Here is an 18,225-nt window from a genome sequence, read left to right as displayed (position 1 = left end):
TCGGCATTCATGCGAGCTACTTCAACCTAGCTCGCCAATACTTATTAAGTTTCTTCACTCAGTTGGCTTGCATTTATCGAGGTATATCGATCAGTTCATCGTTGATCGTTCAAGGTTCACTGCATGGTAGGAGGAAGCAAACTTAACCCATCAATGTCCATTCCTACTTGTGGGCTTCCTGACACCCATAATAATATCTCATCAACCATAATTCTCAATAGGCATCGTGTACAATTTTTTGGGTAGCCCTAAAAGGACAAGAGCACAAAGTTATATACAAGAGGGGAATGGGGAAGAAAAGGAGATTCATGGGAGAGTAATACTCATAATCTACAATTCTATACTGTTTCACTCACTTCACTGATCTCTCAACTTCTTTCGTCAATTATATTTTTTTGCGGACTATATGATATCCTACATCCTAAAAGAATTCAACACACATTTACATTAAATTGTGTGAAATTTTTCGGTCATTAAATGGGTATACGAAAAGTATTTCAGAAATAGTAGAAAGAAATTGTTCATCTATTGGCATTTGAATTGTTGTTACATGCACAATCAAATACCTCAATTTTGGGGGATTAGACGAAAAGGATATATATGTGTTAGATATGTAAATATATAAGAATTATATGGCAATCAAATTTAAGAAAAAATATTTATGGGTCTCTGAATTTGTGTCAAATATAGCATTTGCTTGCTGCAACTTAATACTTCTCTGATCTCAAAATAAATTTAAGGATTTTAAAATCACTAAAAATCTGATCAGATAAGAGAAAATATTATTTCCGGATGATGTATGTTTGGACGACGGTGTGAATTGCACCACAACATCGTGCACGATGGCGTGGTGTAATCCACGCCTTCATCCGAACATCTATACGATGTAGTGTACAGTGGCGTGGTGCAATAAATATTAGGGCTGTCAAAACGGCTCGTTGTTCACGAACAAAGATTTGTTTGTTCATGTTCGATTCGTTTTGACTCGAAATACTACTCATCAATTATATATATATATATAATATATATATATTAATGAGTAGTATTTTTAAGAAAACTAATCGACTACAAGGCAACAAAAAATTATAATCAATTAAAAGTATTAATTAAGAAAATAGAACAAAAATTATTAAATTACATTCAGATGATGTTTTAATATAAACAATAATTTTTAAATTTTTACTCAACCCTTAACATCTTATGACTAGACTCTTTCTTTGTGAACAGCTCGTGTTCGACTCTTTAAGCAAACGAGTCTCGAACATGAACACACTTTTTACTCAAAATATAAATGAGCCGAACACGAATAGAGCCTAAGCTCGCTCGTGTTCCGCTTTTTTACACCCCTAATAAATATATTTGCTTAGACATACTGACGACGAATGTACTATTTTTTTTACGGCAAAGGATCAAATTAATGAAGAATAAAGCAGAGGCAGAGGAAAAAGGGGGAAGAAGAGGGTGGAGAGAGCTTTTGATAAAGTTGCTTTTCTTGTTTTATTCGCTTTTGCTCGAGATAAGTTGTTCCTTGCTTGAACCTTTTATTCTCGCTCGAACCTTCTATTAATATCCACACTTTTAATGGGGAAATGTTGTTTCCATTAACCAATATTAACGCTTATTTCAATATTTTAACTCTGTATATTTTTCAAATGAAGGAAAGAATACATGTTTTTTAAAAGTGAGAAATATTATATACATACTCTACATATTTAGATAATATTACTATTTTATTTCATTTTCCTTTGCCACGAACGGAATAAGTTCAAAAGCATGACAGACTTAAATTCTTAAGCTTATCACATAACTGGGGGTCGTAGCTTTGTGCTGGATTTCCACTTTGTAAAATGTACGCCTTTATACACTCATCAGTCATCCCACTTTATTCCCCATCACAACCTCATCTTTTGAACTTTGGAATTGATTCATTTCATAAGAGAATAACATAATGCCCACAACCTGATCTGGATTTAAGCACTATGAAACAAAACATACATTCTGTTCAAATAAGATCCATCTACAAAAACATAATTTAAAAGAATATACTCCATAGATTTATATTTGATTATGGAAGCAAGATTTTAAAAACTGGATAATTGACGATGATAAAATTCCTGTTACTAATGCACATTTTGAACTCAAAAGATACTGCTTCAAAGCATTAGTATCAGGCAGTAACACTCATTTCAATAAAATGCAATCACATAACTAAGCTGCCAGTCAATACTTCTCATAAACATTAATGTCTCACCTACTACAGTGGCTAACCTACACAGATGATAATCCGAATCATAACAGTGCACGTCTGCTGAAAGGCAAAGCTTTTACGACTTCGGACTCTAATAACAAGGCTACCAACTCAAGGTTTTGGGGCGTAGTATGAATAACCAGAGACTCCAGTTGGAGAAGCTGAAGGAATTCCATAATGATCCTTTCCACTAACCTGTGCATATGGGACTTGAGACTGTACTACATAGTGTTGCGGTGCACCGGCGTAAGGGCTACTGTATACATAAGGAGCATAGGTGACAGATGCTCTTGACCTCTTGTTCTGTGACTTGGATGAAATGGGTATGGCTATGGGTAACACCTGAGGTTGCATTAGTCTGCCCTTGTGCTGTATAAAAGCAAGCTTCACAGTGATGCTCCTTCCCTGTAATAGAACATATTATAGTTATGGTGTGCAATATTTGGTAAAAAAAATGAAAAAAAGGTTGAATCGAATCAAACCGAACAAATTTGATTCATTCAGTTTTGTTTCAACAATATATTTATATTTTTTATTTTTAAAACTTTAATATTCAGTTTTTAGTTATTTATTCAGGTTTAATTTTCATTTACCCAACAATTAAAAAAATCAAAATTTGATTAAAATTTCGTCGTCCAAATTGAAATACCAAAGTTCATATTATATCCAATATATAATTAAAATAAATAAATAATTTATGAAATTAAATGGATATTATGCATGCAAGATATTTAATTCTTAATGTTTGTTCATAATCAAATTAACAAACAATTAAATATTAATTTGTTCATAATTTAACTGTTTAAACCGAATTAAATTTTAATTCGGTTTGTTGGATTTCATCAAAATTTTAATTTTTTCGTTTTCCAAATTTTGAATTTCTGTTGCAATCAATTTAAACAATTTATAGTGATCAGAAGCTGGACTGACTGGCTTCCATCAAACATTGCAATCTCACTATAATGTATGAAACAAATTAAGAGCATCAATTTGTTTTTATCAGCCAAAGATGTCTCCTTTTATCAATGGATGTGATGTGTAGTGAATATATGCAAACTCTTTCAGTTACCCCAAGCATTTTTTTTGTGTCACCCATGGCCTTCTTTGCACTCTCAGTGGTCTTGTACGTCACAAAACCAAATCCCCTGCAATTTAAACCATAGAAATTCAGTTGATAAAGAATGTAATTTAAGATGTTTACATAACTAGCACACAATTCTTGTTATTTACATATCTCACACCTAAATTTTCATATTTACATATGTAACACTTTGTTGCTTCAAGCCTATGAATGAAAAGGTGTATTTCACATTTATAAATTGGTAATGCTATTATTTTTGACGTGATAATAAAAACTCGGGAGCAACATGCGTAAATATGAAAGTTTAGATGTGAGATGATGTAAATACACTAGAATTGTGTGTTATTCATGTAAATGCTCCAAGAATATAATTCAGTGTGGTAGGTAACAGTTTACAATAGACGATATTTACCTTGATACATTGGTTTCTTTATCATATGCAACTGATCCCTCTTCTATCTCCCCATGCCTTCCAAAGAAATTGAGCAATTCCTCAGTTGATGTATCTGGAGACAAACCTCCAACGTATATTTTTCTCAATGCTAAATCAGCACTGACAGTTGCGCTGCTGAGTCCTTCACAAGCTAGATTGCATACAACTAAGCGGCCCTGTACATAGAAAGTGAATTCACCTCAAAGAATGACAATGTATAGTTTGGGAGCGGAGTTAAGGAATGAATGAACAAGCTCATGTCAAATAAGCCGCATGTCAAGGGATGATTAGATAGCCTTCAGCTGGCCTAACTCTATTACGTATGAGTCCAAGTAAACCCAACATTATTAGAGACAAAGTAAACCCAACATTATACTGAACTAGATACGATAGTAACAAAGAATTAATAGAGCCTATTAAGTTGTTAGCCCATTTAAGCCTGGATAATCTCAAATAATCTTAGCTAACTCTGCATTTCTGAAGCTTGGTAGAGTGAATGAAAGCTATCCTCTGCAACGAGAAAGTGAGCTATGGCAGGACTAAAATTATATTTTTAGCAAACCACATTCCAAATTTTCTTCTCATTTTAGCCTTACCCCAAGTGAATGGAATGTTGTGTTTACTAGTTTGGGGGGAATTTCATTATCTCTTACAAAATCTTCATGAATTACGGTAAACTACATTCTCATTTAAATTTTCAATGATTGTGGAGTTGCCTTGTAGAATTTATAGAAGAGCTCGGCGTTGATAGGCATGCATGCATTATTTATTGTTTTTCTTACAGTCAAAGATGGTTGGTACACTTTGATATAACCAAAAAAAACCCCCAACTGCTTAAATGGGTTCCAAAAAGTTTTCATCAACTAGATTTTAAGACCTCATAAATAAATGAGTTGGGCACATAGAGTCCATTTAAGCACATAAGACAATTTAGTGCAACCCATAAAAGTTCATCAAGAACCAGCCATTTGGCCCAAAGTGCTCGCCTATGCAAATGAAAACCCTAATTGCATCCGGTGGGAACAGGTTTGAAGCTTGAACAAAAATCTCATAATGCAAATGTTAAGACTGCACACATCTACTTCTGCTCTACCCCTAACCCTGTACTGATGAGTGCACGTGCTTGAGGTGTAGTTAAGAAATGACGAGCAAAGATTAAATGGAAAATGATGAACGACTGTAAAATTTTATTGCAAGTTGATTTAGGTAAAACCTCATGCAAAAAAAATGTTAATTGATTGGCCTTTTTTATAAAATGAGGTTTTGATCCAAACATATCACTGGCACTGGCACAAATTCAAATCCTCTAAGATAGGGACATTAACTATCTTGATACTCCTCTAGTGATTCCCCCTTTCAACTATTAGCCAGAAAAAAAAAAGATAGCCTGCATGGATACCCAAAACTCCCGTAGCTCACTGGAAGCAGGTGAATGGTCAGGCACTAAAAATCTCTGAAAAAGTTAACAGCTGGCTAATTATCTACCCATTGGCCCCAATTTTGAATGGTGTGGCGAGTTTACATCAACGGTTCAGTAAACATGAGGAATTGGACTCTCATAGCCCTCTCATAGAAGCAATAACACAACGAAAATCACGGTAGAGTGAAAGTTTGTCCGTGAAGCAACTCCAAATGAAGCTAGAATCATGACTCATAAAGTAGAGTGGCAAATGGCAATAAAAATCCAAATAGATCCAGCATTGCAAGAATTCCATTGAAGAAGAATAAAGAAAAAATAATCTTAATAATATAATACACCTGAATATAACTTGTGGAAAAAGACAAGAAGAATGCAGATACTGAAGTACAAACTGGCTTTGAGAAAAAGAACCATCACGATAGAACACATAAAAGTAATCAGGCTGACATAAAAACAATGAAGAGAATAAAGTAAGAAGAAATAAAGAAAAGCAAGTCCAGCCAATACAGATTTCGATGATGCTAAAATAATATGGAGATTATAAGCAGAATATACGAATTATCTAGTTGATTACTACTTTTAACCACTTCTAAAAAAGCTGGCAGTATCAATTTAACGGTGCTCATGGGGTCAAAAAGCTTTGTATTATGAAAAGTTAGAAGCAATTAACAAGTGCCTTCCTAACGTGTGAGGAAATATGCTCACATCAATCAATTTGCTTGGTTCTTCCAATGCTTTTTGAGTAGACTCCAGGTTCTTGTATGTGATGAAGCCAAAACCACGAGACTTTCCAGTTGCCTTGTCAACTATAACGGCTCCTTCCTCAATTTCACCATGCATAGAAAAGGCCTGCATTAATATCTTTTTTGCTTCATTTACCAGTAAAACTATATAACCATCACAAAAAACAAAATGATTATTTTGCATGGATTACCATATGATTCAGTTATATGAAGAGAAAAAAGGTATCAAATACAAATATATACTTCAGTTGGGTATGAAATTGGTTATCCCCATATCACTGACCTAGAAAAACTAGCTCATGCATCCAAACATTCAAGCATAAAAATTCAAACTTCAAAGCACTCACAGCACACAAAGTTTCTGAAGTAGTTTCCCAAGCCAAGCCACGAACAAAAAGTTTGCGATGTACAGAGTTAGTACTTGCTACACCTCTAATTTCTTCAGCAACCTCAGGAAAGTTCAAACCTCTGCTTAGCTCAACATGCAAGCACGCATATAAATACACCACAAATACATACAATAAATCAGTATAATAATTAAACAATTGTACTAAACAACAAGGATATAAAGTAAATAAAAGACAATATGAACCATACAGTGCCAATGCGTTCTCCAAATTCCTGTGGGCAACAATATATGCTCCAATTTACTTAAACTTGTAGCAAAATTAATGATAATACCATTATATTTGTTATACAGCCGATATGACTTTATTGGTTAGCATCAATTTATCAAAAAAAATTAAGCCGTGGAGTTTCTTTTCATTGCACTGGAAATTTTGATGAGTGGATTCAATTTCTACGGAAAATTTTGTTAGCTTCTGCTATTATATTCACAAGTGAACTAGGCAGCTTTAAAGTAGGGCGTTAGATGACATGGATTAAGAAAATGAGAATAAATATAAGCCACAAATATAATATTCACAAGTGAACTAGGCAGCTTTACCGGTTTTGGTATTTGGCTTTACAGTAAAGTTAGAGATTATCACCGAAGCAGTTTCCACAACTTTTCAGGATCATGCTATAAATGAGAATCTTTTTTTTTTCAATTTTTTACCGCAAACTATGTGGCTTGAATTGGTAAACTTGAATAAACAAGATTCCCCTTCAACCACAGTGTCGTCAATCCATTAACAGTAATCAGGATTCATATATCAATTCAATGGCATGTCGGGTCCCAAGTCTGGGATGTGAAAAGTGGAGAGTTGCGTTAGGTAGTCAACAACCAGCGTAAAGTTTGTCGAAAAATCATAACATGAATCCTTTTCAATATTGTGTAAATGTTAGGGCGTCCTTGTAAGCGGCGCGTTGTATGCCTGAGTACAATGAAAAGTGTGCAAGAACCGCTACACCGACGCCCTAGTATAGTGTCAAATAAATAAGGGTTCCTATGTTACGGACGGATGAGGGTAAGAAAGTTAGCTCATAAAACTAATATTAGGATAGGATCTTGAAATATAGATATTTTCACAGATAAATTAATGGGATTAGTTGATACTATGATTCATAGAAAGATAAATACTTATATATTTAAGAAACTGAATTGGTTGGAGAAAAAGCTAAGGAGATTGATAGCTTGAGTTCCAAACTTTGGTATTTAGGCAAGAGTCGCACTAGAAATGATGTAGGTATAATTATATAGAGGAGTTTGAAAGATAATGTTGTAAAACTTAATGAAATTGGAGATAGAATTATAGTCATTAAGATTGTTATTGATACTAAGATTTTTAATATTACAAGTAATCAATGCTCCTCAATTAGGTTGATATAGGATCCAAAGAAAATTCTGGAATGCTTAGAAGAATCAATACATTTAATATCACTTGAAGAAAGAATTATTATTGAAGGAGATTTAAATGAACGTGTTGGTAGAGTAGCAGAAGATTTCAGAAATATTCATAATGGCTACGGTTTTGGAGTAATTAATGAAGAAGGTAGAGTCATATTATACTTTGCTTTAGCATATGATTTTGTTATAGCTAAAACTTTATTCAAGAAAAAAGATAAGCATGTTATTACTTATAAGAATGGATCTAAAAAAAACTCAAATTGATTATTTTATTATGAAAAGAAGAGATCGTCGAGAATGTAAAGATGGTAAGGTCATTCCATGTGAGAATTTAAATAACCAATATCGATTATTAGCTCTGGATTTTAAGATGAAGAGTTGTAAATAAAGAATAGTAGAAATCATTGTCATAAAATTATATGGTGACACCAACAAGACACAAGTAAAATTATTTTTATGAGTAAACTTCAAGATTTCAAGATTAGTATGTTCATAAAGAAACAAATTATATAAGGGATAAAGTAATAAAAACTATTAAACAAGTGGCAACACATGTACTTGAAGAATCAAAAGAAAAAGTTTTTATAAATAAAATAGTTTGTGGTGGAATACTTTTGTGCATGGAAAGATAAAATATAAGAAGTTATGTTATAAAAATTGGTTTAAATGTAAAAGCTTAAAGAACTGGGAAAAATATAAAATTGTTCATAGGGAGTCTAAGAGAACAATCTATGATACTAAAAATTCAATTTTTAGTGATCTTTATAATAGATTGATTGCCAAAAAAAGATGAAAAATATATGTATAAACTAGTCAAACAAAGATAAAAGAAAAGTAAAAATTTAACTCAAATAAAGTATATTAAAGATGAAAATAAAAAATTGTTCTTCTTAGAAAAAGATATTCAACATAGGTGGGTGAGTTATTTGATAAACTTTTCTATGAAGTTTTTGAAAATACGATCGACCTTAGTGATTTTAATATCGTTAATAATAATAATATATTTTAGTTTTATCGTCACATTAATAAAAAAGATGTTGAAGAGGCTTTAAAGTAAACCAACGATAGAAAGTTTGTAGAACTTAATGATATCTCAATTGAGTGTGGAATTATTTATGAGATTTGGGAGTTTCTAGGCTTCCTAAACTCTTTAATATTATTTTAAAAACTAAAAAAAAACTGAAGAGTGGAGGAAGAGTATTTTGGTCCCTATTTTAAGAATAAAAGAGATGCACGAGAGTGTGCAAATTATAGAGGAATTAAGTTGATGTGTTATACCTTAAAATTATGAGAGAAAGCAATTGAACATAACTTAAAATGTATTACAAAGATTTCTCATAATCAGTTTGGATTTATGTAGTTCAGGTCTACTATGGAAGTTATACCTTTATTGAGAGGTTTGATGGAGAAGCGACGGAAAAGTAAAGGAGAATAAGGAGGATCTACATATGTTTTTTATTGATTTATAAAAAGATTATGATAAGGTTCCAAGAGATATCTGAGTTATTTGATAAACTTTTCTATAAAATTTTTGAAAATACGATCGACCTTAGTGATTTTAATATCGTTAATAATAATAATATATTTTAGTTTTATCGTTTTATCATCACATTAATAAAAAAGATGTTGAAGAGACTTTAAAGAAAACCAACGATATAAAGTTTGTAGAACCTGATGATATCTCAATTGAGTGTGGAATTATTTAAAAGATTTGGAAGTTTCTTGGCTTTCGAAACTCTTTAATATTATTTTAAAAATTAAAAAAAAATGTATGAAGAGTGGAGGAAGAGTATTTTGGTCCCATTTTTAAGAATAAAGGAGATGCACGAGAGAGTGCAAATTATAGAGGAATCAAGTTGATGTGTTATACCTTAAAATTATGAGAGAAAGCAATTGAACATAACTTAAAATGTATTACAAAGATTTCTCATAATCAGTTTGGATTTATGTAGTTCAGGTCTACTATGGAAGTTATACCTTTATTAAGAGGCTTGATGGAGAAGTACAAAGAGAATAAGGAGAATCTACATATGTTTTTTATTGATTTATAAAAAGATTATGATAAGGTTCCAAGAGATATCTGAGTTATAAAGAGATATCCTTTGGAGATCCTTTGGAGAGTTTTACGAAAAAAAATTGTTGATATGACTCATTTTCAAGTTATTAAAGATATGTATACTAGAGTTGTTACTTGTGTTTGAACAGAAGAAATGATTGACCAAATATTTTCCTATTTCAGTTGGATTACATCAGGGATCGGCTTTAAGCCCATATCTTTTTGCTTTAGTTATGGATGCTCTTACTGGACATTTATAGGAGGATGTAACTTGGTGTATGTTTTTCCCTGATGATATTTCTTATGGACAAGACTACAGAAAGAACTCAAGAAAAACTTGAATTATGGAGATTTACATTGGAGTCTAAAAGCCTTCGTTTGAGCCTTCGTTTGAGTAGAAACATAGAATGTAATTTTAGTAGTAGTAGCTCTAGTGATAGAGTTGTAACTATGTGTGATCAAATTATTAAAAGGTGTGGTGATCAAATTAATGTGTGATCAAATTATTAAAAGGTGTGAACGCTTTAGATATCTCGGTTTTATTGCTCAACGTGATGGTGATATAGATAGTGATGTTTTTAGTGGAATTCAAGTTGGTTGGTTGGAGTGGAAGAATGTTTTGGGCATATTGTGTGATATAAAAGTATCACTTAGACTAAAAGGAAAATTTTATAAGATGGCGAGACTCACAATGCTCTATGACACAGAATGTTGGCCTTTAAAAGAGAAGCACAAATTAAGTCGTGTTGACGAGATGAGAATGCTTAGGTGGATGAGTAGCTTTACACTTGGAGACAAAATACAAAATGAATATATCCGTGATAGGGTTGGTGTAGCTCATTTGGCGTAAAAAACCAGAGAGAGTCGTCTTAGATGGTGTGGTCACATTAAACATGATCATTTGGTAATCCAGTTAGGAGGTAGATTTTTTAGATTCGACTTATGTTAAAAAGACAAAGGTAGACCTAGAAAGACTTGGGCATATTGTATAAAAAATAATCTTACTTTATTAGATTTAAATGAGAATATGACCCTCAATAGGACGCAAAGGAGAAAAAAATTCATGTAGTCGACCCCACTTAGTGGGATAAAGGCTTGTTGTTGTTGTTGTTGTTGTATATTAAATCAATGGCATGTTGTACAGATTGAACTATCAAAGTGAAGGTAATTCATCGAGAAGATTGCAGGACAGTTCTTTTGGGTACAAGCACACTCTTAATGTCACTATCTTTTAATTTCATGGCCACCACAGCATAGACCTCTACTTCAATTAGACTTTCCATCTCTAAAAAGAAATATCAAGTTATGCTAAAATTTGTTATGTTCACCGTGAACTCTAAATGCTTTTGCATTTTACAACAAAATGCTACCCAAAGAATGTCATATCTAAGTCATACACTCAGATAACAAGCATGATCTAAGCAAAATAGCATGTTAAACAGACACAAGTAAAACATCACACCAGTTCTTTATTTAACATAAAGTCTAATTTTATCAACACAGTCAACGGTATAATTGTAGGTGTAGTTCAATTTTAAAAAGCAAATAAAATGATAACATTTATGCGTCTCCTACCACCAATAAAGAGTTTAATAAATTTATCATTCTTAAAAGATATTAAAATAATAGAAGAACTTTCCAAAAAAGTTTAATATTAGGTGCAATAATGTTCATCGCATAGCATCTAGAGGAAGAATGAAGTTTACCAAACAATGAACTGAATTATAATGAAGTTTACCAAACAATGATCCAAATTATACATGTCTCTTATGTTTATAATACCAAAAGTCACAAAATTGATAGTTTCTTCAAAATTCCAGCAGCTGTCTTGAAATTTACATGTCCTGATTCCAAAAATCCAGGTCATGCAAACCACAAGAACAAGAGCTGAGGAAAACAAACTAAAACAATTTTCACAAAACACAAATCATTCACACAGGAATCGACATTATAGACATGTTTACAACAGAATTATAATCAAAGCAACAAATGCAATTCAAAATTCAAACTAATGATATGCTCGCCTTCAACTCTCACATCCTGCTTTTCAATTAGCATAAAACTTAAAATTTTAATCAATAGCTGTGGAGAAGATAGGAAAAAGATGGAGTCTTTAAAAACTAGTAAAGAACATGAAGGTTTAGATAGAGATATGAATGAATGTCACTAGGGACTATTTTGTTGAAATCCAGTTTGAGTCCTTGATTTATGCTTGCCTTGATCATTAGCTTGTCTAGATCATTAATTATCATGATCATATGGTTTATTAAGTTCTAATATTTGTACAAACTTATTGTTTAAGGTTTTCTTAAAAAAATTCTTTCTACTCTACTTTTCAGACCACTGTCACACATCCATTTGGCTATTGAATTTTTGCTCTTCTTCAAAACTTATGTGATAGAAAAGCTGCTTTTACGACGTGATCACTATAGCATAATTTTTTTTTTTTATAATGTTCATAGCAAATTTCCAAAAAGTTGCTTTCCTCACAACAACTTTACAACTTTTACAAAAAGTTGCAGCCGTCACAAATGGGTCCTTCATGTTAGGAATGATTATGCAATGGTAAACCTTGAGGATGAGGCCAACAACATACGTTGTATTTTTTGTATTAAAGGACAGCAATATATTTGTGTATTTATATTCCAATGGAAATATTTGGAACATAAGAAAGATATGCCTTATTTGTGTATAAAAGCACACAGCTTCAATGGCGAGCTGGGCATGTATGACAGATCAACCTCATTTTATCTTTGGAGTTTGTGAAATCAAGATGACTTCAAGTTTACCAACAAACTATCCTTATTGGCGTGTCAAGTTTATACATGCAAACATTAAGTAATAAAGGCATTTGATTTTATGAGATTGTTGGCATGGATGCAAAGGCCAATGTTGATAAGTGATTCATTTCAAGAATTGCCAGACCGCATACATTATGCAGGAGAAGACAAGGAATGTTATTCCATTTGAGCCATTGTCACGCAAAAAGCGTGCTCTTAATTTTCAGGAGCTATTAAGTTATTTGTTACTTTTGTAGAGAGTAGAGGCCCCAGTACAGATGCGAGTTCAAAAATAAATGTGGTGAGATTGGAGCCCATTTCTTAAAACATATTCATTGAATTCAAGTTTGATGGTATGATTGCTCAAAGTTCACAACAGAAACTTGTGAGGCAACTATACTGATTTTGTGTAACTAAATTATACTCTGCTGGTAATCATTCACTTAAATTTCAACGGTAACGTTATAAGAATCCAATACGACCCTATCTCAGGGTTTGTTTGGGGCAACTGCAGCTTATCCAGCTTCTGCTGATAAGCAGTTTATCCTGATAATCTGCTGATTGGCAGTTGATCCGGATAATCTGTTTGGCTGTTTGGTTAATGTGTTTTGAGAACAGTTGATTCTGGAGAAATGACCAATCTGCCCCTGTTCTGGATAAGCTATTGAGCTGTTTGGTTCGTGTGTTTTGTAAACAGCTTATTTGCAAATTTTTTAGTTGAATTAATAATCTGTTCTGGACAGCCCTATATGTATTTACATACATAGCACCCAATTCCTATGTATGTACATATCTAACACCTCTACTTAACTTTTTTACATGCATAGCACCAAATTCTTTCATAACTCATAAAAAAATAGCACCATTTTAACTTCTTAAGAATGAAATAAACATTTTCATGCATAGATAAGGTGGCATGTATGTAAAAAATAAAGTTGGCTTAAGGCAAATAACCTACCCAAATAATCGTCAAATTCCTATGTTTTTCTGTTAAATCATTTGCAAAGACAACTTTCTCTCCTCACAAAATTATAAGAGAATCTAATATAAATCACAACAAAGTAGCACACACGTGTTCATTTTCTCCCCAAATGAGCAAACTACTGCATCATCCACGGAAAATAATAACATCTTAAAGGAAAAGGTTAACAAGAAAAAAAAGCAGAAAAAAGGTAATGGCACAGTAAACCTATGCCTCCCTTAATAAAACAACAATGAAATTAAACACTAATTCATTCTAACACCCCCAAAAAAAAAGGCGATAGAAGCCTGAGAAGAAACTTGGCTTAACAAAATCGTGAGCACAAACAGCACTAAAACGGGAAACATTAAACCTATTAGGTATTTACCCACGTCCACCATTAATGCACACAACTTCTGGAGTAGAGAAAGAGTACCTCGGGGGGTTTTGGAGTAGTGAGAGTCTGCAGAGGCTTCAGATTTAGGAGACAGAACAGTGCCCTTTGTCGGAATTCATATTACCTCAGAGGAAAGCGAACGAAGGTGTGCTAAAGGAAGAAGAAGCAGAAGGAGTGCCGATGAAGGAAGAAGCAGAAGCAAGGAGTGCCGATGAAGGAAGAAGCAGAAGCAATGTCGAATCCGGGAAGAATAATCGCGAACGAATGAAGAACCTGTGGCACTGGGAGCTTCCTTTATTCCTGAATCGCGAACGAAGGAAGAAGAAAACATTGCGGGAAGGGGCAGCGGAGTAATTGGGGGTTAAACGCGATAAGGAAACGCGGACCGCGTGTAATGCAAAATAGGAAACGTAGTTTTGATAAACGCATTTCCAACGCGTGAAACAAACAATGAGACGACGTTTTCAAAATGTCGCCGCACTTATAAGCTGCCCCAAACGGGCCCTCAAATACAATATAATTCACAAGCAGGAGTCAATTAATTTCTTCACCAAGCTGACACAGCTCCACTTATTGAGTATTGCTAAAATGAGTTGTTTCCCGATGATCAAGAAAGGAGAAGAAACTCCAATGATCAAGCAATTGTGGCAAGATTAAAGAGGTAATTTCAATGAGAAAATGGCCAAGTTACATGGTGCATACAAGCTAAATTAAACTGTGATGAAGGGTTCCAGCGTACTGAATATAATTAGATATCTGACAAAACAACATACTAGTTAATATAAGCCACTCAATCCATATTAAATGGATGGACAAGATTGCACTTCGATGAAACCAAAGAAAACCTAAACACTTTGTAATTGATGGTGTATCATTATAGGAATCTGTAGAGCTGCAGTTAAATAACATGCTTTGCAGTTATCTACATATAATTGTGCAATTTTATACTAATTGTATGTCAACCTTTTTTTTCCAAGGGACAATCCATGTCATTAATTTCAAAAAAAAAAACTTTGAAGGCTTATGTTGCTTTTTTCCCGTACATATTTTCTCTTCAGTCAAAACAAATCATCCTTACCTCTTTGGTTTTTTTGTACATAAATCAAATGTCTGCTGATTTTGCTAAGTACTTGACGGAAGTAGGTTACATATTTTTTACACAGCTTGATAATATACTAAATACATGAAAATTGAACCAATGGCGTCACATAGGAGAAACCAAATGAAACATAATTTATTCCTCAGCTACTAAGAAATATATGACCAAAAGTTCTTAGTCAACAAAGATCTTTTGTGTGGACTTATTATAAATCACTATTTATTTTCACAAATCATCCAATTTTATCTTGATGCATTTAAGCTAAATTAGTATCATTATAGCAAACCAGATTAACTCTAATAATGATATTATTTTATCTAATTGTAATGAAAAATAAAATTCTTGAAAAATAAGCAAGGGTAGTAAATTTGGCATTCATGTATTAATAGCCAACTTATAATATACTATTAAGTCTTATAAATTGACGGTGATCTTCTCCTTTTCTCACCTTAGCTTAACCATATGTACAAAGAACACTAAAAAGGATTTCCACCCATAAACAGAAATACCTCGCATGACCATAGGACACGTGATTCAAAAGCCTAATTTATCATTTGATGTCTGCTATAAGATTCACAATGATATAGTAATGGATTATCGTCTTAGCGTTGCACGAAAATTCAGCACACGCACTCCGATAAAAGAAAACAACTGATAAAATACATTAGAAATTTTTAAGCAAGAAACCTGTAAAAGAGAAAAAATCACGGGGCCTAAACAAAATGAAGAAATCAACTATAAACTATAGATTACAAGTACAACCCCTCGTCACACAGGCGGGAAAAAGTTTAACACTCTTCAGAGTTACAACATCGGTGCACGGATGAACTTGAAGTAAGGAATGGCCAGCGACCAACAAGTATTGGTCGACGGTGGTCGACAACGGTCGACGACGTCATGAGTCATGTTGGACTTCAGCTCCTTCTCAAAGTTTTAAGCTCTTCGTCATGACTCAAGCTCTCTCCCCCCTTTCACTAGAGGGGTGGGCCGAGGAATATAAATCATTTTGATCGGACGATCCAACGAATTTTCTTTGATCAGACGGTGATTAATAGACATTTGAGTGTCTTAATGATGTCAGTGATGAGCGATTTGGGTCTTGTTGGATTCGTCATATCAAGATGCTTGATTCGACTATAAGCTCTCCAAATTAGTCATTCATTTTACCTCCCAAATATGCTTGGAAAGCTTTCAAAAATGGTCTAATATCTTGATTTGCTTGATGAGACTTTTATTAGATCAATTTTGATTTCATTGGGTCCCTCTCATCGAGCCGGTCAGTTTGATTATAAGTTTGCTGAAATTGGAGATTTGAATGACTCTTAATTGAAGTTTGAATGTTTATTTCTCAAAATATTGTCTCAAGATACATGTATGCCTTGAGATTTGTGTCGGATGATGGAAACTTGTTGGAGGCTTATTATGATTTTTCTATTATTGTATGATTTTCTTCTCTTTATGAAGAGAACAAAGCTCTTTTCAGAAACTTTTGAGAGTAAATATTTGCATTCAGCTTGCATGTTCATGTTTCTTCCCCAGGAATTGGCTATGGCACTCAATTGCATATTAGAAGTTGCAACAGCAGTCAGTTTCTAAGCTTGGTTATGCACTCCTATAAATGGCAAATTCAGAAAAACATCCTAAGCTTGTGTACATTTCATTGGAAAATTTACAAAAAAAACACACAATTCTTATGCATTTTCATATCTCACGTCTAAACTCCATATTTACAAGCATGGCACTTTGGTGCTCTAAACTTTTGCACGAAAATGTTTATTTCACTTTTAAGAAGTGATAATAGTGTTATATTTGAAGTGATATTAAGGATTTGAGTGAAATGCGCTAAATATGAAAGTATAGGCGTGAGACATGTAAATATATAAGAATTGTGTAATATGTATGTAAATGTAAAATGCATTCCCCTTCACTTAACTATTATAATTCTTTATAATTTTATTTCAATTCAATTATTTTTTCATTAAACGAAAATAAAACACATATTTGATAGATATTGCTAGCAGATTAATAATCGAAGAAAGAAGTAAAAGAGAAAAAAAATTAATACTACAAACAAATATAATTCCTTGCTGCCATGCTACCAGAAACCACATTATATCATGGATAAAGAACACATCGATTAAAAAAGAAATGGAGACAAAAAATTAATCAAAGAGTGATCTGTTAATCCACAAAATAGCAGCATTCAAGACTACAAACAAGTACTGTAAAAAAAAAAAGTTAAAAAAGAAAACCCATGGCATGTTGCACTCGTTTGGAGCAAAGCAATATCAACTACAGGGCCATAAAAACACAGACAATCAAGCCCAAAAAGGCTACATAAGTTTTGCTATCATTGAAATTTGAATTACTATCAAATAGACAGCAACTTCATAGTGACAAAGGATAAAAACCATAATTGATTTCTTCATATCTGCCGTCTACATAACCGACGAAAAATTTATTCTTTGTTTGACTAAATGAGCTTACATCTTGACAACAAAATCAATGAGCTGGTCCTTTCCGAAAGGTGCAAGAAGCAATCGCAGTTGCTTCTCAGTTTGGAGGCTTGAGGGCTCGCCATAATCGGCACCTTCGTCGTCGACAAGATCAGTACTACCAACGAGCATCCTCTTCTTCGACTCATCCATGGATGCCATTCTTCGTGGTGGCATGGAGACGAAGCCAACAAGATTGGAATGGTAACTAACCTAGGGTTTTTTGGAAGGAAGACGCTGAAACGACATGCGTGAAATCGTGACCGCCGTTTGAGGCTTTTAAGGGTTGATGGACCTTGCGGAACCTATGGGACAAATGATACTTATATATTGTCTCGTTATTATATATATATATTTTATCAATTATTTAAAATATCAAAATTGTATTTTACAGTTGTTTGTGCAAGTTGTAACTTATTGCGGAATCTGTCAATATGCAGTTGGTTGTGATAAGTTGTTGATCAACAGTTTATTCGAGTAAGTTACCTGACTGTTTGGTTTGTGTTTTTTTTTTAAACAGCTGATTTGCAGTTATTTTTTGATAAATAAAATTTTTATTTTATGCAGTAAAATTGTTTGCAACAGAACTGTCATAACAATATATTTGATGCTTGAGAATCAAAAAATCAATATAAAACATAAAAAAAATAAGAGACAACGCTCACTAAACATAGAATTTTTCAAAAAACTTATTCTTTACATTTTATCATTATCACATGGGTC

General features: G+C 33.1%; 1 protein-coding gene across 1 annotated transcript; it reads right to left on the bottom strand.

Annotated features, from left to right (window-relative positions):
* Window positions 1-2,107: 2,107 nt before the first annotated feature.
* On the bottom strand, window positions 2,108-17,801 carry LOC110033257 (UBP1-associated protein 2C-like). The gene is made up of 6 exons (XM_020737182.1): window positions 17,495-17,801; window positions 6,273-6,393; window positions 5,888-6,031; window positions 3,742-3,938; window positions 3,318-3,393; window positions 2,108-2,653 (listed from the first exon to the last, which is right to left on the bottom strand). The coding sequence occupies exons 1-6, from the start codon at window positions 17,677-17,679 to the stop codon at window positions 2,360-2,362; spliced, it is 1,017 nt and encodes a 338-aa protein (XP_020592841.1). The 5' UTR covers window positions 17,680-17,801; the 3' UTR covers window positions 2,108-2,359.
* Window positions 17,802-18,225: the final 424 nt, after the last annotated feature.

Source organism: Phalaenopsis equestris, unplaced genomic scaffold (genome assembly GCF_001263595.1).
Source record: "Phalaenopsis equestris unplaced genomic scaffold, ASM126359v1 Scaffold001116, whole genome shotgun sequence".
NCBI lineage: Eukaryota > Viridiplantae > Streptophyta > Magnoliopsida > Asparagales > Orchidaceae > Phalaenopsis > Phalaenopsis equestris.
Note: the sequence above shows the minus strand (reverse complement) of the source record. Positions and strands in the feature narration are given on the sequence as shown.